A 20,295-nucleotide genomic window follows, 5' to 3' on the forward strand; every position below is an offset into this window, starting at 1 on the left:
GAAAAAACTTAAAAGAAATAATACAGAAAATATATGTGATGGAAAAGATTGTTTACGAGTGAAAGAAGATGTATTTACCAAAAAATGGGGGAAATGGATAAAGTTTAGAGATAAAGACATGGGCTCTGCATACGATCAATGATCAAGCTATTATCAATACACATTTTTAAAAAATCCTAATAAAAGTGAATTAAGCCCTCATTTCTTTTTCTTAGTTTTTTCCTCCTATTTCCTTCTTTCTGTTTTGTATGTTTGTTATGAATAAATGTACGATGACTCCAGCGTGGAAAACTTGGAAGAAATAATAAGCGGCTGCCTCTTTGTGCAGCGAGGCTCCTAAAGGCGATTGTGGCATATTTACAGACCGAGTCCAAACATCAAACGGTTTCCTGTTGTGCCTTTTGACATTTAGAGAGAAAAATAAAAAAATCCAGCAGGCTTTTGAAATCGGGCTGTTATGAAACCAGCGCGGTCATGTGATGTCTCCTCTCATCATGATGACAAGTTGGAAGTCTGACCTTCCGCCAGCGCGCAGTTCTCCACGCAGGGAGACCGAGGACTGCAGTACAGCGGCAGTGCGCTTGAGGCGACACTAGGGGCGGAGTTTGACCTCTCAAGTCTCAAAACATCACTAATCCGCGTCGGACACTCGGGCTCGGGCCGTCAGCTGCAGACGCTCGTGGCAGAAAAGGAAAAGATCCGGGACGAATCTCCATCCGAGCATCGTTGTCCCGACGGGATCTGCGCGGTGCCATCGTCGGACGCGGGCTCGGGCTGTGTGTGCGCCCTGTGCGCGTGTTGCAGGGGCTGAGTGCTGCACCGTGGCAGATAGTGCGTTACATGCGTCGGGACGTGTCTGCAGTCATCTCGAGCCGGGTTTTGTTCGCAGGTTTCGGGCAGAGGTGCCGGGATCTGCGCGTTGACAGCTGCGCCGCGCTGCGCCCCCAAGCTCGAGGTCTCCGCTCCTCCGAGAGGTGAGTCTGCACAGCGCTTGTTTTTTTTTATTTTACACCCAGAGGTCTGCGTGCGAGTTGCGGCATATCTGCGCTACAGTGGCTGAACCGGGCGCAGTTCCCACATGCACAGTTCACCGTGGGGCTGGTGGAGCCCTGGCTGCTGCTGCTGCGGCTGCTGCTGCTGCTGCTGCTGCGGCTGCGGCTGCGGCTGCTGCGGTGGGAGCGCGCTCGTCGAAGCTCCTGATGAACCAGGCAGGAAAACACAGGGTGGTTGTAAAAGGCCCGGTCAATAAAGGATTTATGTCCTCTCCATGAACCCCACACGGCAGAGATGGTGTTTGTGTCACAGGCCTGAATCACATGGTGTCAGAGAGGCTGGTGCACAAACACATGGCACCGACACAGGCTTTGAATATGTGGAAGAATATTCATGTAACGCGTGATAGTGTGTTCCAAAAGTGAGTGGGATTATATTCATATATATATACAAAACAGCACATGCCTTTAAAAGTTTGACATCATGTTGAAATATTTTTTATTTCTCATCTCATCATTATGGAAAATACAAATTTGTCAAATCATTACAAATGTAAACAAAGCAAAACAGCATCAGAGCTTCAGTTCTGTTGTTCAGATTGTTTTTTTGCCGTTGGGTTGAGCCTCTTTGTTTTGTTGTGGACTGAATAATGGAGTTTAAAATTGAATGGAGCAAACAATGAATTTCAAATAAGACCAACAACTGTTTATTTATGAGCCCTCTAACTACGTATTATAATGTCACATCATTATCATACCCACAAGAAAATAAAGCGTTCCAGAGCAAAGACAAATCGTGCACCATTCTTGCAAATTGGAATTTAAGCAATGTGGCACCATTTTAGGTTTTTATTAAAATAGTATTGAAACCTTTCATTCATAAACATATTGTAAGCTAGTATTATAGTTATATTATAATGGTTGAAATGTGTTTGAATATATTGCAACACTGCCCGTTCCATTATTATTCAAGCAGTGGCTGCGTCGAGCACAAATATAACAAGTCCAACAATATCTGGATATATTTACGTGTTAAAAGTTGAACAGGGGTTATCTTTTCTTTTCTATGAGCATGTGTAAAGTATTAAAAACAGTTAAAATGTTGTTGTGTTCTTGCATCAGACTGTGGAGGGTTGTGAAGGATGCAGATCATGGAGGAGGTGCAGAACTCCGCTCAGGTCTTATGTTTCTGAGCAGAGATACTGTATTTAGAATTAATGGTTTGCGAATGAACAATGCAATGTCCATGGAGTTTGCAAATGCTACATTCAGCAGCTGTTTCACTGAGGAACAACCTTTCATTGAACTCGTGTTTGTGTTTTTTCTTTTTGTTTATGTTCAGATGCAGTAAAAGGCCTCTGCACCTCTGAAGCATTACTCTGCTCTTCATGCTTTAAGCTGCACCTCAGACTTCACTGAGTGCAGCGGGCGGTGGTTAACCTCTTCCTCTGCTCCACCCACAGACTCTTACCAGTCGCCATTCGATGTCCAGCAGCACACGGCTGAAGCTGCCCTGTGGCTGATCCCGACGATGCTTTCCACCAACCGCTCCGGAGGCGCGTGGGGATGAAATGGTTGGAGCCCGTGGCCAGACCGACACACCAGCTCCCACCTCCCAGTATGTCCGGCTGCAGCAAGTCTCCCTCCAACTCTGGAGAAGGTAGATGACACAACTCGACTGTCATGTGACCAAAACATTGATTTTGGAATAATGACGTAATGAAAACTGGGTCCAAGATGAACTTATTTATTAATTTATTTATCCAGATCTAGTTATTTTACAGGATTGAATATGTTGATCACTAGTTTTCTTTAAGTTAGTTTACATTTGAATTAAAACATATTGTTGCGATGAAAACAACCGCAATTTATTATATGTTTTTAGGTCATATATCGGATGTAAATTTCTTTAAAAACACAACCAGACAACCTGTATGTGGACCACTGAGGATTGTGTTCATCAGTTGCAGGCTCTAACTCCATGGCCTGGGTGAAGATGTTCAAAAAACCCGGAGGGGGCCTGAAAAAGTCCTACCAGCCTGGGAGCATGCTGTCACTCGCGCTCACCAAAGGCCTGCTGAACGAGCCCGGGCAGAATAGCTGCTTCCTAAACAGCGCTGTTCAGGTGAGAACCACTTTCCATTAACTCTCAATGACTTAATAAATACTTAGAATGGCACTCAGTAGAGCACATATCTTCACTGAGGCCCAACAGTCCCCTTAAATTCACTCATGCTGCACCATGACCCAATTTCACACACTCGTAGATATAAGTCCCCGAAATATGGTTGATCGTTTTCATCAAGATCCACGAAATATTCTCTGGGATTTCAGAGAAAATGTAAAAAAATAAATAAATAACCTATTTCACAGGGTTGAAGAAAAAGGAAAAAAGGGTTAGGGTTAATTCATGTTCCATCCTTCCTGTTTCATGGAAATCTGTTCAGTAGTTTCTGCGTAATCCTGCTGACAAACAAACAAACAAACGGGTGAAAACATAACCTGCTTGACGGAGATTAACAAACATTAAATTCTCCTTCTAACATATGCCCTCTCTTATTTTGCAATTTTAGTTTTAAACACTGCAATGAAAGCAGGATAAAATGCCTCTAGAGGGCAGAAGTGGGCCCCAAAACCAACTCAGTAACAAACTACCGCATACAAACACAAATCCCATTCTGTCGACAAACATATTGGGAAATATTATCTCAACATTTTGTGAGAAACAACTATATAGAAAGAATCCTACCAATGTTAACTGATGTTTTATTCATATTTCTCTCAGTCAACTCCCGTATGTTTCTTCAAATTTTTAACTAGACTGAGATTCAGCAAAGCACTTACCTCAGCCAAGACTGACACACACCAAATCGCACACATGCACAGATATCAGTCCTCTAAACGTGCCTGTTAGTTATGCAGCCAGCGGCCGGAGGCATCATGTTTTCAGGTTGTCCGTCCGTCCGTCTGTCCCATTCTCTTGAACATGATATCTCAAGAACGCCTTCAGGGAATGTCTTCAAATTTGGTTCAGACATTGTCTTGGACTCAGGAATGAACTGATTAGATTTTGGTGGTCAAAGGTCACGCTGGCCTCACAAAGCAAATTTTTTGCCTTTTGAATGTGATATGTCTGGAAGACCGTGAAGGAATCCTTTCCCATTTGGCACAAACATTCACTTGGACTGGAAGCATTAACTGACTGGTTGCCAAAGGTCAAAGGTCAAGGTGACAGCGGCCTCACAAAATGTGTTTTCCTTATCGTGATATCATAAGATCAGTTTGAGGGAATGTCTTCAAATTTGGTAAAAACATTCACTTAGACTCAAAGATGAACTGGGGTAAATTCATAAACACATACAGTATATGAATCTGGAAAAAAGAAACTTTGTTGTGGAATATATTAAATATGTAGACGGAAACTGCGCTGGTTGGCGGAGGCATACTACCACAGTGCGTTAATTCTAGTTTTCATCCATTCTAGATCCATGAATTAAACCATGGGAAATTGGAGATAATATAAAAAATCTATCCATCTCACAATGTTAAAGAAGGTGATAAAAAATCCTGCATCAAAATTTACTGGGTTCTTTCTTGGCTCATGTCCCATCCTCGTGAGTGATCCTGCTGAAGGATGAGAAAAAAAAAACTCTGACTGGGATAAAAAAACTGGACCTACTTGGTGGAAGTAAATGTAAAAAGGCATTAAATTGCAGGTTAAAATAAAAAAACGTTCTGATCTGTCCCCACAGTTTGAGCGTCTGAATCCCTTGAATAAGTTCTGCTGCTGTTGATTCTTCACAGGTGCTTTGGCAGCTGGACATTTTCAGGAGAAGTCTGAGGCAGCTCTCGGGTCACTTTTGTCTGGGGGATGGCTGCATCTTCTGTGCTCTAAAGGTTTGTAGCTTCAATTTCTTTAAACACAGCCCTAATCTTGGTAATCAGGGATAGTTTAAACAGTTATCATTGTTTTTTGTTTTTTTTCAGAGTATATTCAGCCAGTTTCAACAGAGCCGAGAGCGCGTGCTTCCCTCCGACAGCCTGCGGAACGCCCTAGCTGAAACCTTTAAGGACGAGCAGCGCTTCCAGCTGGGCCTGATGGACGATGCTGCTGAGTGCTTCGTAAGTAGACACTCAATCGCAATAAGACATTTCCACAGTTACTGTGTGTTCAATAATGTTGTGGTGCTTCCTCCTCTGTGACACTGAAGGTATAAGGAAGCAGAAGCCACTGACAAAATACCTCCGCTCTGTGTACGCTTTATCTACCGTATGTAAAGGTGCAGTTTGGCCTCTTGTTTTTTTTTGTTACATATTGAAGCCCTGTTAGGATGTTTGTTTTTGTGTCTGTATAGATCCTAGAGCATCTACAATTCCTTTATTTGTTTAGGTGTGCAGGTAGTTGGGGAAAAGAGGAGGAGACCTCAGTAGAACCTGACTTATATGTATTTGTTGGCCGATAAAATCTGCTGATATGAGCCTTGCACAGAAATATCGGTATCTGTGGTTTGGTTTGCTATATGAACCCATATAAAAACTTTGCATAATGCAATTATTATTTATATATATATATATATAGGTAGTTAAATTAGAGTTGACGTCATAGAAGTCATTGCAAAAGATTTTTTTTAAATCTGCTTATATCTCAGTATTTGTATTTTCTCACTCCCTAATATCGGTATTTATATCGGCCCCCAAATATCCATATGAGTCAGGCTCTAGACCACGACTGGTTCATTAGGTTTGTAAGGAAACACACTGAATTTTGAGGGTGTAGATGGACACAATCCTTTAATCTCTGTGTTTCTAACTGTGCAGTAGTGCTGTGTTTCATGTGTGTTTGCACGTCGGCCATATTGGCTCTTTTGTTTCTTGTCATCCTTTAGGAAAACATCCTGGAGCGAATCCATTTACACATCGTTTCAGACACAGCGACTGATGCTTGTTCATCCAAATCCTGCATCACACATCAGAAGTTTGCAATGATGCTTTATGAGCAGGTAAATAACATTTTCTGAGCTGTTCGTCATTTTATTTGTTAAATGATAAAATAGTGCAGGAATGTACTAAGGTAGATATTAATGGAGATAGACTCCTACAGCTGCTCTAACAAGCTGTTTTCATTTTTATTTCTTAATGCACATGACAACTTACTCAGATGTAAGTATAAAATATAATCATAGATTTTGTGTTTTTTTTACAGTTTGTGTGTCGCTGTTGTGGTGCATCTTCAGATCCACACCCGTTCACAGAATTTGTACATTATGTCTCAACCACTTCTTTATGGTGAGTAACTTATACTAATTTCAGTATCAAGGATCATACAAAATGATTTGATTACAATTATAATAATCTTAAAGAATATTAAAAAGACATGTAATGTGAACAAAAAACTGAGCTTTATAATCTTCCTAAATTTAGAACTGGAGACAGATCTGTTGTATTTGATTGCATTAATTTGTAGTGGTGAACACAATCAAGAGGCCACGAAGCATGAAGCAAAGAAAACACAAATGCTTCCGAATATAAAACTCAAATTAAGAAAATAAACATAATTGCTTTAATGTTTATTTTTTTTCATTGTTAATTCTGTAAAATAGAAGCTTTCATATTGCTGCATATTGGCAAACATGTATACAGATTCTGATTTATCTCTGAAAGGCTAAGTATCATTTATCAGGCTCAAATATCAGTTGGCTTTGGTTAGGTGTTTTTCAAAAATATTTTGATAATATTTATAGTTTTTCTGTTATTTTTATTCCGTGCAGCCAACAGGTTGATCGAATGTTGGGTAAGAACGAGCGGCTCAGGTCCGACATGTTTGGAGAATTGCTGCAGGCAGCAAACAACACAGGGGACCTCCGCAGCTGCCCGGTATGTCCTTTAGCATCATGCATTTTAATAATGTGTTTTTTATTGATAAAGGAACAAATCTTGTGGTGAACTTGAACCTGTTCTGTCCAAAACATCTGATCAGAATTTAACCTCCGACTGGATACAGGCAGCTGTGAATTCATAAAACAGCCACGCAGCTGATCGGTTCGCATGATACTGTAAAACAGAACCACGGAGAGAAATATTCCTGTGAGTGTGCAGAGTACACTGTGTGCTCTCCGCTGTCACACTGCACTTGAAGCAGCCGGAAGGAGATGGTGCCAGACTAGTGTTAGGATATAAATAGCAGTCAGAGCTTCACTGTGTTTTCTCTCATCTGTATTTGCTGCCACTGTCTTCCTCTTCACTCTGCATCCCTGTGGTGAAGCTGACTTCTCTGTTTCCTACAAAACCTATTATTCCTCCAGAAATGTGACACTAACTGTAATGACACTAATATGCAGATAATAATAATAACTGGCTCTGCTCCATCTGAGCGATAGCCCTGATTTGGGGAGTTTGAAGTAATGAGTCACATGAGAGAGAGCGAGAGAAAGAGAAAAAGAGATAAAACCACAAATTTTCTCTCCTCACAGTGTTTTCAATCGTGTTTGCTCAGCCTAGCACACAAGAAGCAGGTGAACCACTAATCTCAGCTCAGTCACAAGTGAAAAACAAACATTTTATTAACATAATGACATCTTATGTTTTGTTTTTAAACAAATGATCTGAGTTGATTTTGGAGGTCAAAGGTCAAGGTCACTGTGACCTCACAAACACTGTTTTGCCTCATGAACGTGTTATCATAAAGGGGCCTCAAGAGAATCCTTTGCACAAATGTTCACTTAGGCCGACTGGTCAAATTAAAGTGGTCAAAAGTCAAGGTTCACGGTGAGACTGGAAATAAACGCACGTCGACAGAAACTGCACTGGTTGGCGGAGGCATACAACCACAGGGAGGTAATTCTAGTTCTTCACGTTTTGCAGAGTGACTGTGGTCAGAGCATCAAGATCCGCCGTGTGCTCATGAACTGTCCAGAGATCGTGACCATAGGATTCGTGTGGGACGCCGAGCAGTCGGATCTCACGGACGATGTCATCCGGTCGCTTGGCCCACGTTTGAACCTGTGTGGGGTAAGAGGCCTTCAGACCTCGTGTGCTGCTTGTAAGCACCAGATGACAAATAAGAATTCATCATGTTCAACATCTTTATCCATCGTCACTTTGTTCTGCACAGAACAACCTGCCTGTTTTATCTGGAAAAAAAATTAAATAAATCACATATCCACAAAATTACACTGATCACAGTTTGGTTCTAATATACGAGAAATGAAGGTCAGTGTGCTGTAATCCTTAAAAAAAACCGGCTATCAAAACCACACACACAAATTATATTCTCATAGGATTTAGCATCTGCCAGAGAGAAATATGCAGAGATCAAACTTCAATTTGCTCTCTTTCAGCTTTTCAACCGCGTCACTGATGAAAATGCCAAACGGAGCGAGCTACATCTGGTGGGGATGATCTGTTTTTCGAGTAAACATTACTCAGCTTTTGCCTATCACACCAAATCTTCAAAATGGATGTTTTTTGATGATGCTACTGTAAAGGAGGTTAGGAACCCTGCTATTAATCTGCTTTAGCCCGGTTCAAATGTCGACTACCTGTCACTGTCGGTCACATGCTCTGAAATCACACTCGTCTTTCCCTCTAGATCGGATCCAAATGGAAAGACGTGGCCTCTAAATGCATCAGGGGACATTTCCAGCCTCTTCTCTTGTTTTACACTAATCCTGAGGGAAGTCCAGTGTCCAATGAAGACGCACCGAGACAAACCACAATGTGTCCCCGCTACAAAGGCCAAGTAAATGGTGACGCGACAGGTAAGAAAATCCTTCAGATATCAGCATGTCCTTTTTTACTGTATCAAACAATGTGACAGATAAAAGCACCTGTCTGGATAGCAGGGACCTTTAAATCATTACTGGGACATCTAACACTAAATCAATGGAAGGTGAATTTAACAACAGATCACTTGAGGTTAAATTGATGTTAAACAATCCAAATGGAGATTCAAGAAAGGTTTTCTTTATTTGCCTCTGGGGAGAGAGAGAGGGAGGGAGGGAGGGAGAGAGAGGGAGGGAGGGAGAGGGAGAGAGAGAGAGAGAGAGAGAGAGAGAGAGAGAGAGAGAGAGAGAGGGAGAGAGGGAGAGAGAGGGAGGGAGGGAGAGGGAGAGCGCTGTTAAACCTCGGGCAGAAAGATTGTCCTGCCCTGTGTGCTGGCTTGAACTTGACATGAGGATGATGCCTCGGTTGCACGCAGATTACCACCCACGCCTCCCTCCCTAATCCCTGCTCCCGGGGCCAAGCTCGCTCATGCTGCCGCTCCGTACTTCTCACTCCTCCCCTAGACATTTCCGATGTTTGCCTCCATTAATTTATCTGCGTGGGTTTGTTTTTTGGCAATGGTGCCTTTGCCCGCTTAGATGGATTGTTTTGCTTTAGTGAGGTGGCCAAACACTTTGACTGGCATGGGACAGGATTCTTGTTTTTATGAAAATAAATGTAAGTAAATGATATTTTTATTTTTTTTCAGAGTCAAACATGGTTCAGATTGAAACCTTACATGTACTATTTTCATTATTTTCCGTTGTCCTCTTTGGTAAATTATTTTAATTAAGGTTTACTGAAATATTGTAAATTTGTCCTGCAGTATATAGTGGTAGGAGTTTTTCTTACTTACTATTAGTACTGAGTTTTACAACTTTCCCTGCAGTATTTTACTGTACTGATATTTCTAGCTTGAGAGTTTCTGTATAACTTCCGGCAACATTATGAAGTGTGTGTGTGTGTGTGTGTGTGTGTGTGTGTGTGTGGTGTGTGGTGTGGGGGGGGGGGGGAATTATGTGGTAGTTGTGTAAGTCCAATGTGCTGTAGTATCCTTTTTCAGTAGAACTACGTAAATGTCAGCATTAGGCTCTGTAATCCATAATGCTACAGCTTACTCACTGCTGTTGCAACATGCAGCAGCCGTGCACAGGCACACAGCATTATGTATTTATATGCCTCATATTTCAGAGAGGCCTCAGACATCATTTCCTTTTCTTGTCATCTGTTTATTATGTCGTCAGATAATTTTTTTCAATGTTGATCTTAACAAAATACAGCTCTAATTGCATAAAAACACAAAGAAGACAACAATGCTGCAAAAAAAGTGGTCCAACTAACTAATGTGCAGAAAGGAGGAGTTGAGTTATAAAGGTGAAGGTGGCAGCTGTTAGATAAATGTGCTGATAGGGAGGCAGATTTCCGCTGCAGCTCAGTTTCTCACAGTTTCTCACAGTGACCTTTCACGTCGGTTTTAGTTGCGCTGAATGTGTAATGAGGAAGAGTCAGTACAGATGAGTTTAAAATGTAGAGTCGGAAATGTCGTGTAGGTTTGTCAAGCAGTGCATCACACACTATGACTTTATTTTAACCCAGAACAAGTTGCAGGGCCGTCTGAAAGTGGTCAAAGGTCAGAGAGTCAAAATTACTTACATATGTCATAAATTTGAAGAAATTCCCTGCAGGTGATCCTGAGATATCACGTTCACAAGGTAAAAATATGTTCGTGAGGTCACAGTGACTTAACCATTAACCACAAAAATGTAATCAGTTCATCTTTGAGTCCAACTGAGCGTATGTGCCAAATTTGAAGAAATTCCCTCAAGGTATTCTTGAGATCTGGTGTTCACAAGGACAAACTGAAAACAAGATGGCAGAGGCATAAAAATGAAGAATTGAAGGCAAACAACAGGAAATAATTAAAAGTGGTTTGAACACCTCACAATATTAGGGCAGGGTAAAACAAAACAAAGTAAAATAAAATATTTTTCATTATTAGAATAGTCAGTAGGATCAGAGCCAGGATTAAAAGAAAGTTCTAAATGAATTCAGAGCCCAAGTCCTGAAAAAGCTCACTCGTAGAAATATCTTTAGCAGAGATGGAAAAGAGGAAAATCTGCCAAATATCACAAACTGGTTCTTCTTTTAAGTTTCATGATGTTTTATGCAGGTTATGAGAATTTATCATCATTATTCATGACCTGGTTCACTGATGTCAGCAGTAAAACATTTAAAATGCAAAAAAATAAATCACAAGTCTGTTGATTTTACTTATTTTTTTATCCTTTAGTGAAACATCCCCTCGGCAGCCCTAAAAAATACCAGGAACCTTTCATGGAGAATCTACAGAGGCCTGGTGAAACCTCAAGAAAGGACCGAGGGCATCGGAGAACGGATCCGTCGCAACACAAAGGTGCACTGTGATATTAAAGAGGCAAAAACAAAGACATACACCTGCTGTACGTCACAACATGTATGAAATTGTATTAATCCAAATGATCTGTGTTCACTTTGTGTAGAGACGCCACACACGACATCTTCATCCCCTCCAGAGAACGGACTGAGGCCTTCTGCAGACCACAAATCCAAAAGCCACCAACGCACTGAGAAGTCATCAAACCATTCGAGCAGAGGGTCCCAGGAGCCTCGAGGACAATCTGTGGGTACGCAGGGCGGGGGGCAGAAAAACAACCCCTCCCCGAGTCGCTACGATCAGGAGGGCTGCCAGGAGCAGTGGGACAGAGGGGGAGGTGGAGGAGGCCGCAACAAATCCAAGTCCACTTGGAGACCCATACGGGAGGTGTTAAACGTGGACACCGTGCTGAACGAGCTGGAGCAGCGCCGGCAACAGCAGCAGGACAGCCCACGGCGCGGCAGGCCCTCCCAGGAAAGGGTGCACGCCGAACCCAGTCGAGACCGCGAGAGGGAATTTGTACGAACCAGAGAAGATCGGAAGCAGCAGAAGTGTTTGATGACCATCTACGAGGACGAGCAGAGGCACGAGACCGAGAGCCACAGCTCCGTAGAGTCGGAGAGCAGGGCCAACCAGCAGAGGGGCGGCCGGCTTACAGGCGGCCCCAAGACGCTGCTGCGGAGCGACACCTGGATCATTCAGAGGACGGAGTCCGGCTACGAGAGCAGCGACAGACTCAGCAGTGGCTCCACCAACCCGGACTCACCGGGGGTCGATGGCTTTGCTGTTAAAGACCAGAGATCAACACCAGAGGCACAGCTGCAAAGGTAAGAAACAAAGACATCACATGTAACATAAAAGTAAGAATATTATAAGGTAACTGAATACAACTCTGATTGAGTCAGTGCTGGATCGGCAGAGACCTACTGTTGTGCTCACGGCCTATTTCCATGTAAACACTTTAATTCATTGGAAAAAAGTCAAAGAGTAACTCTGGATCTGAAATACATGTCCTTTAAATAATGTTTTTCATCCAGTAATTAGTCACGACCCTTCCATATGGCAACAATGAAACTGATTTAATGTAAGTGAAGGAAGGATATAGTTTCCATCTTGCTATTTTGATCTCATCCTCACTCAGAAATACTTTAGATTTCCTTGGAAACTCTGGTAAAACTGGATGACAATAAAACACTGACATTACCTTTCAAGTAGTTTGTGTAATATCAATTGGGAAGATGACACAAGCTGAAATATATTACCAAACCTTAATTCTTGAGATTGTGGTCGAAAAGTAAATTGCAACTTCTCATTACAAATTAATATAATGAACACTTTATGATATATTGAGATACAAACTACAAACAGTAAAATTGTGTAATATGATATAAAGTTTTAATGCTGTTGTATATATTTAATTATATGTATTCAAATTATTATATCAAGATATAAAGCTGTTTTAATTTAAAGCCTTCTTTAATGCTTAGTGTGAATTTATTTTAGTGTTTTTCATGGGTCTATGTTTAGTATTTTTTGAGGCTGTGCTAATTATAAAATCTGCTTGAGAAATGTTTGGAATAATTTTAGCCTTTTTATTTCCAGCCTGCTGCATCAGAAAGGAGACGATGCAAAGTCAAGTACAGCGTCGTCACCTTCACACAACGGTGAGTTCCAGTTCTTAAAGAGCTGCGATAGGTTTTATGAGAAGAGTTAAAATCTTAGCTGGTATTTCAAGCAATATGTGAAATGACCACAACCAGTTTTAACTTATTATAAGTAGTATTTTAAGATTGTAATTAGTTGGGTAAATTTAGTTTACATCATATTGTGGCCTGACACTGTCTTGAAAACTGTTTGCAACAAAGTTCACATCGATCTCACATAAAAACACAAAGAAAGACGATGGGCCGTAAACGAAGGAAAATGATGAACTGAGACACCAACAACAAGTAAGATGAAGATAAATTCAAATTAAAACAGGATTTAGAGAATTGAAGAACGTGTGAATGTTCAGCTCAAGTTCAAGAACAGGATACACACACACACTTGGTTAACCACAATAGGTTAAGTATTTATGCACAACTCTCGTTTTGTTTTCCTCCTTCTATGTATTTATGTTGTTATTTGTATTTGTCGTTATCTGTTTGCTGAAGTGGGATCTGCCTCTTCTGCTGATAGTGTGAGAGTAACTGAGGTTTGATTGTCTGAGTTGATTTCTGAACTCGGCCTGGTTTATTTAACCTCTTCACCAAGTCAGCGCCGTAATCGCACAAAAACTCATTCAGATAGCACAGCTGGACGTGGCTGCTGGCATTGTCATAAATATCTTCTCTGTTTCATGTCGTTCTTTAAGTCCGCTGCACTTGATACCCAGTCGTGTGTGTGTGTGTGTGTGTGTGTGTGTGTGTGTGTGTGTGTGTGTGTGTGTGTGTGTGTGTGTGTGTGTGTGTGTGTGTGTGTGCGTGTGTGTGTGTGTGTGTGTGTGTGTGTGTGTGTGTGTGTGTGTAGAGAGAGCCTGTGTCTCCAACCAACAGCTAAAGCTTTTATCCTTGCATGGACCTCTCCAGGGCAACAGCAAAGAAAAAAATAACACATCTATTTTTAAAGGGAAGGAATTCGGCACCACACTGCCTCTCGCTGTGCTGGTGCACGAGGGGTGAGCACGATCACTGGTTCATCCAGCTGTGAGAGGGTCCAGGGAGGTTACCACTCTGATACTGCCACCTGCTGTCCTGAGAGGACGGCAGCTTCTCAAATCTGGACTTAAATCTGTTTACAGAGTCACATTATGGGGACTCGTCTGAAAACAAGTCCCTGTAACATTAATCATTATATTTTAATGTGTTAAGGGTTAGGGTTAGGTTCTGTCTGTCTGTGTGTGTGTGTGTGTGTGTGTGTGTGTGTGTGTGTGTGTGTGTGTGTGTGTGTGTGTGTGTGTGTGTGTGTGTGTGTGTGTGTGTGTGTGTGTGTGTGTGTGTGTGTGTGTGTGTGTGTGTGTGTGGATAAGGGTATAGTGAAAATTCAGCAGAATTCTGACTTTATTCTCAGGATCCTGAATTAATCTGAATCATTTCTGGGAAAATAATACACTCCAAGTTTAATCTCAACACTTGTTTTTCTCTCACTTCCTGAATTTGTTTTAAGGCAGATGTTTTTTATTTGTTGTTATAAAGAGGTTGTTTTTTTTATCTTCGGACAAGATTTCTACCTTCTAATCAATATTCTATCGAGCCCAATAATGATTTTGTGCTTTATACATCCTCTGCAAAGTTTTAATCTAAATACTGAAAATAAAATACATAAAGTGTCCAGTTATTACAGGATGTAAATAGTTAATGCCGCAATAGAGAAGACTTTTCCAACAGGACTGCTATCTCCTTTTTTACACTATGTTTTAAAATCTTTATTTTATATCTTATAGGTAAACATCATGCCAAACCTCAGGGAAAGAACCATGACCAAGTTTCACATTCACATCTGAAGTGCAGTCCGGGTTCAAGGTAGTGTCCTTTATTTTGCAATTATTTAGCTATTGTCGAAAGACGTAGAGTCAAGAATAAAACATGAACATTGTATTCAAGTATTTCAATAATACTCCATCATTTTCTGATACAAACACTTTTCCCCACAGACGGAAATCAAAGTACACGTCTGGCACCTCCAGGAAAGCTGTGTGTTCAGAGCGGGACTCCACTGGGGGTGAGAGCTGGCCGAGTGATGAGCAGGAGCTGACGAACTGTAGAGAAAGTACAGCCCTGAGGCACATCACAAAAACCAGTAGCTCCGAGTGGAACAGCTCCGACGATCTCGCTCTCTCGGAGTCCGAGGACAGAGAGAGTACTTATCGCTCCAGCAACAGCGAGGCCGCCGCCTCCGATCCCCAGTGTCCTCACATAACGCTGCCCTACCAGCCTCCCTGCAATGTGACCGCAGAGCCCCTGAACAATCAGCGTCAGCTCAGCACTACGGGGTCGCCTCACCTCCGACCCTCCCAGCGGACCTCTCCTCACCAGGCCGAATCCAGCCACACCGCGTTTCGCCCGAGGATGCTCCAAGAACCCTTACCGCCGAGTCCTCGTCTTTCCTCCACGTCCTACGTCAGTCCTCTCAGGAGGCCCGACATGTCCGGCCTCCGAACCTTCTCAGATGCAAGCTCCAAGTCGGGCTCTGACCCGGAGAGGAGCACGCCGTCGTCATGCGACAGCGAGGAAAGACTCGGCGTAAGCAGAGCGGAGCAGGCAGCGGCGGCTCAAGAGGTTTCTCTCACAACATACTTCACCGTGGATAACTGTATGACGGAAACATACCGTCTCAAGTACCACAACCAGAGGCCTCTTGTCCTCTCAGCCACGGTGCCGCGGACAGTGGTTACGACGGAGCGCCGAGATACCAGCCACACACTCCCCCCCGACACACACTCACAAGATGTGCCAAAAACCAGACCTGAAACAAGTAAGCCTCCCCCTGTATAATATACACATACACTGTGAGATGTTTAAAATCAGACTTCAGGGATTTTATCAACTGTTTACACTGTAGCAGCGGTTACTTTAAACTAACTTTAAACTAACTAATTACTTTAAACCAACACGATGTAAAACAGCAGATTTGATAGTTCACTGACTTGGAATAAGGAGAATGGAGCCTCTTTCATTCCCACTCCTCATGTAACTTTGGTGAGCGGGTACGATCTCCTGTGAGAAGTGTGCAGAGATAGTTAAATTGTCAGGTCCAGAGTAATGCTGAATTGTAGATCAGTTTAAAAGACGTATATATATCATTAAAAACCAGTGTTTATCTCAAATATTCAGTGGGACACTTTGGAAATATGATGAATTCTGAACGGAGTTTGGTGGATTTATTACAGTGGCAGCTCTTCTGGTTCAGGAGGCCGAGGACCATAATATCCCAACAGAATGAATCTCCACATGTGGCTGTAGAGGGCGCTGTTGCTTAATACAAGTTGTACAGTGTTGTTTAATATATCTCTTGTATATTTTAGGCCAGTAGGGACTGTTATATGGCAGATTTAGACTTTTATAAGATATCTGCATCAATGTAATGAAAACAACCTGATTTGTCAAATATGTGTTCACTCTTTTGAATCCATTAATAGCTTCCAATTTATTTCTGAACTTTGTGCATTTATATCACAATATAAAACTGTATATTACCCCAATGGAAGGTTTTATTTATACCACCCACTTCTACCCAAAAGATATTGATGAATTCGAAGTGACAGAAATCCGTTGTCTTCTCTGTTGTGGTGTGAAACCTGTATAAAACATCATCTCTCTTTACAGGCCATAATAGCAATAAACCCACTGCAAAATGGAACCCGGTGACGGCCAAAGGACTGGACGATCGTGGTTTTTTATGAGTGTTAAGTCAGTACGTTTTGTTTACAAAGATGGACTGTGGTCAGTTGAGAATTAACTGGATGCCAAAGAGCTTAGGGAATGGAAAGATGTTCTGAAGCGTGACATCTCCAAACTGAGTGGACTTTATTTATGCAAGCTTGTCACTGAAGAAAAATGTCTAAAAAGCTGTTACGTATTGTGTGATGGATTTTCAACTGTCACATTTATTGTCTTCCATTATCCTGCGGCATTGCTGCGAGAAGATTTTAGTTTTTACCAAAATCTAGACTGTTTCCAGTTTGCACAAAAAGAGTCTTTTGGTCACTTTATGTCAAGTTTAAAGTGTTTTTTTCTTTATTTTTACAGCAGTTCTGCAAAAGTGCTGCAGAACTGTGATGTACTGATACAGGGGGGGGCAATGGTGAGCTACCGTTAGACTGATTGTACTGTGGTATGAGGTGTGATAACAAATCACAGCACGATGACGTGAAGTGATTTGTTGAATTTACTTCATCAGAATATGATGTCATTCTACTTAACGAAATAAAACCTACCGGTCGAGGTTTGACTCTTCAGCAGCGGGTTGGAGATATGGACTGTTTAAAAAGATGGATGACACGTCTCCACTTCCACTATCCAGAAATGTAGCTAAAATATCCTGGATACGAGTGGAACCATCTTCCTCATCTGCACAGTGGTGATGGAGGAAGGAACTGCGGCACCGAGGTCTCGTCGATACATGCGTTTGACCAATCCTGAGTCTGTCTCAGCTGTCAATCATGATGTTTAACCCCCATTTTTATAGCATCAAATTACAATTTAAAACCACCTACTGGAAAAAATGTACATTTAAACAAACATCAGTGTGATAACAACAACAACTACCTAAAATGGCAGAAACCATCTTTAGGGAAAAAGTTATTTGAGTTTGGCTCAGGCGACATTTTTCTCTCCGAACTCGTCTGAGGCCGAGAGAAATCTAATCGAGCCCGACTTTAACCGTCTGGGTCATTGTGCCCTGATGCAGTTGATATGAGACGCACTAAAGCTCCCTCTTCCTCACACATGGTTATTACTCGTTTTCCTCAATGGTAAACATGCGCAGTGTATAAAAAAATCCATCCTGAGGTGCAAGGGTCGCGCAGCCACGTTCTACTTTGATCCATGTCCCATCCACTAACATGGAGGAGGCAGGGTTTGTGACTGCTACTCCTGCCCGCCAGCAGGTGGCGATCAAGACATTTTGGCTTCACTTTTTGGGGAGCCGTCATGTCGTCCATCTTTACAGTCGATGACTGGAGGTAGTGTCACTAAAGGAGGCTGAATTAGCGAGACTGAGATGCTCGTTGACTTTCTGCTGATCGAGGGCTTTGGCTCACCAGGGAACAGACGTGGCAACACTTTGATTTAGTTAGTTATTTGTCTCATCTGTTATCACTTATCAGCTCTTTCACAACATTTATTAGTTGATGAATGAGCGACGGCTGACCCCTGACAGTCCACCTCCTCGGCTGTAAAACAAAAAATTCTTGTTCATCATTTCTTCAAGTGATTTGTTCATTTCTTTGGGAAACAAAAAATCATTGGTTGATTTCAACCAATCGCTGATAAATATGTAGAGAACTTTCAGAGACAGCCCTCAGGTTATGCGTCACTAAATACCATCATGTAAACTTGTGTAGTCGAACCTCGATCCTTCTAATCCTTTTTTTTTAAAACTCACAGTGATGTCAAATTGTATTTTCTCAGTCTTCCTGTTGAAGTAGAAATATTTAAACAGGTCTGTAATGCAGGTATTTTCCTAAAGATGCCAATATAGGTAATTTGCCTATCCGATATTATTATTATTATTGACCGTACAACAAATATTCTTGTCAATAGGATTAATGTTCTAAAACCTGCATGTGGCCTTTACAGAAGTCTTAATAGCTGCGTGTACAGCTTGAGCATGAGCATGAAAATACTGGACTGAGTCCAACGAACAGAAATTCTATTTGATTTGACTTAATTGTAATACAGTAAATTCATTAAATGTCATTTTGTAACTGCAGTTGATTTGGAAACCTTTTAATGCTTGAATACTCTGTTGTTTATGAATCCATTGTAAATACAAACATATAATGCGAACAACACGACTGTCCGAGACAAACTATGCATCCACTGACGGTTACTTTGAGATTATGTTAACGGCACATTTCAGTGTTTTTTAAGCTTTGTATTGTGTCCATCAGACATTCCTGAGAATACACATTAAAAAGAAATCTGTGTTTTCAACTTCTCACTTTTCTTTTGTGCTACACTAAATTGCCAAGTCTTTTCCTGAACATCCTGCCATTTATACACGCACGTGTTTCGTTTTGTTTATTTTATTTGCATTGTTGTCTCTCAATAACCTTTCTCAGCTGCACACACTGAGTCACTATACTTCATGTTTGTGTCCGACATTGCGGATAATAATCACACCTAAAGTAAATGGGAGCATCTTGCATTTTTCATCTCATGTTTATTGACACTTAAATCTCTGAAAAAAGAGGCATAAAATGTACCTCAGCAATTTGAAAATGTATTTGAATTCAACTAAACGCAGTGACACATGCCTTTAAAAGACTTGATTGTGCTGTAGTGATTATAATTCTATTTTTACTGATCACTTCAAGATATCTAATCTATTCTCCAGATAATGACATCAAAATTGTTCAATTACTGGACGTGATGAAGCTGAGTTGAATATATAAACCGGGTTTTCTCAATGTTGTCTCACCTGCAAAGTGTTTTCCCTGGTTTGTTGTGTGACTATTTGTTTTATCATTTATTTACAGTATTCTTCTTGTTATCTAATTTAGTTTTCTGTATCTGTAAAGAAAAAAGAAAATGAGATTTTCTTTTGTTGTTTTCAGTTTTTTATTTCACACTCTGAACTTTGTGTCTTCAGTTGTATCAAGAGTGCCTTGAAATTTTCGGTGGGACATTTATTTTGTGTGCGTGCATACGTGTGTGTGTGTGTGAGTGAAACCACACTTACAGAACGAGGGAGATGAGTGAAAGTGACGGAGGATGTCAAGTCAAAACTTTTTAATATGCAATGCTGATAGTGACATATCGGGTGACCTCTGTGTGCGAGGGAGTGTTTGAAGGGTGGTTTTGTGCCAGGTCTAATTCTCCTATTGGCCCTTTCAGACTTGGAAGCAGCAAACTCAGCAGTTTGCTCCTCATGCAGCAGCAGTTGGCAAGTTTCATATGTCGTAGGCAGCGAGAGGCGAGTGCATCCCAGCTCCTGGGCGCTTGGTGCTTTTAAGTCTGAAGGAGCCTTAACATACAAAACTAATTTTTTCCAGTGCTTGATTTGGTTTTTTTTATGTGTGCGGTTGGAGATGAACGTCGATTTTGGGTTTTTTTTCTCTTGCACCCACAATCTGCAGCCTTCAGTTAAAGGCTTTATTTACAGTTCTCTATATAGGCCCATTTTCCAACAGGTCTTTTTAACCTGTGTCACACTACGTCACAGTTGGCATTGCATCAAAACCATATCTTTTATCTTGCGCTAAATATACGGGCAAAGAGCCTAATTACACTGTACAACACTCCTAAACACCTGTTGTCGTACCTCTGTGTGTGGTTAGAGTCCGGCCTGACGTCGCCGGTGCTTCAGTGAATGACTTGGCGACTCGTGTGAACTTTAGACCAATTTAAAAGAGACGTGTAAAATCTGTCTACACTTTATATTTTTGTAGATTATATATATTTATTTTTATTCATTGTTGAATAAAGT

General features: G+C 41.4%; 1 protein-coding gene across 3 annotated transcripts; it reads left to right on the forward strand.

Moving 5' to 3' along the window:
- Positions 1–523: 523 nt before the first annotated feature.
- Positions 524–18,800, forward strand: usp53b (ubiquitin specific peptidase 53b). 3 transcript variants are annotated; one of them, XM_035176200.2, is made up of 17 exons: positions 524–974; positions 2,456–2,652; positions 2,957–3,117; positions 4,797–4,889; positions 4,980–5,114; positions 5,879–5,992; positions 6,196–6,278; positions 6,761–6,866; positions 7,854–8,000; positions 8,330–8,479; positions 8,581–8,749; positions 11,044–11,166; positions 11,273–11,993; positions 12,769–12,830; positions 14,588–14,666; positions 14,798–15,618; positions 16,034–18,800. In XM_035176200.2, the coding sequence occupies exons 2-17, from the start codon at positions 2,559–2,561 to the stop codon at positions 16,084–16,086; spliced, it is 3,111 nt and encodes a 1,036-aa protein (XP_035032091.1). In that variant the 5' UTR covers positions 524–974; positions 2,456–2,558; the 3' UTR covers positions 16,087–18,800. The 3 variants fall into 3 exon arrangements, with proteins under 3 accessions (XP_035032091.1, XP_035032071.1, XP_035032080.1); XM_035176180.2 differs by having other exon boundaries at positions 525–974; positions 16,470–18,800; XM_035176189.2 differs by having other exon boundaries at positions 525–974; positions 2,963–3,117; positions 16,470–18,800.
- The last annotated feature ends 1,495 nt before the right edge of the window (positions 18,801–20,295 follow it).

The sequence above is a fragment of the Hippoglossus stenolepis genome, chromosome 2 (assembly GCF_022539355.2).
Source record: "Hippoglossus stenolepis isolate QCI-W04-F060 chromosome 2, HSTE1.2, whole genome shotgun sequence".
NCBI classification, from domain to species: Eukaryota; Metazoa; Chordata; class Actinopteri; order Pleuronectiformes; family Pleuronectidae; genus Hippoglossus; species Hippoglossus stenolepis.

Excerpts from the sequence above, each read along its gene's own strand:
- usp53b (XM_035176180.2), top strand. The coding sequence starts at position 2,559 with ATGAAATGGTTGGAGCCCGTGGCCAGACCGACACACCAGCTCCCACCT. Across the intron at positions 2,653-2,956 it reads TCCCTCCAACTCTGGAGAAG|TTGCAGGCTCTAACTCCATG; the intron begins GTAGATGACACA and ends TGTGTTCATCAG. Across the intron at positions 14,667-14,797 it reads AAGTGCAGTCCGGGTTCAAG|ACGGAAATCAAAGTACACGT; the intron begins GTAGTGTCCTTT and ends TTTTCCCCACAG.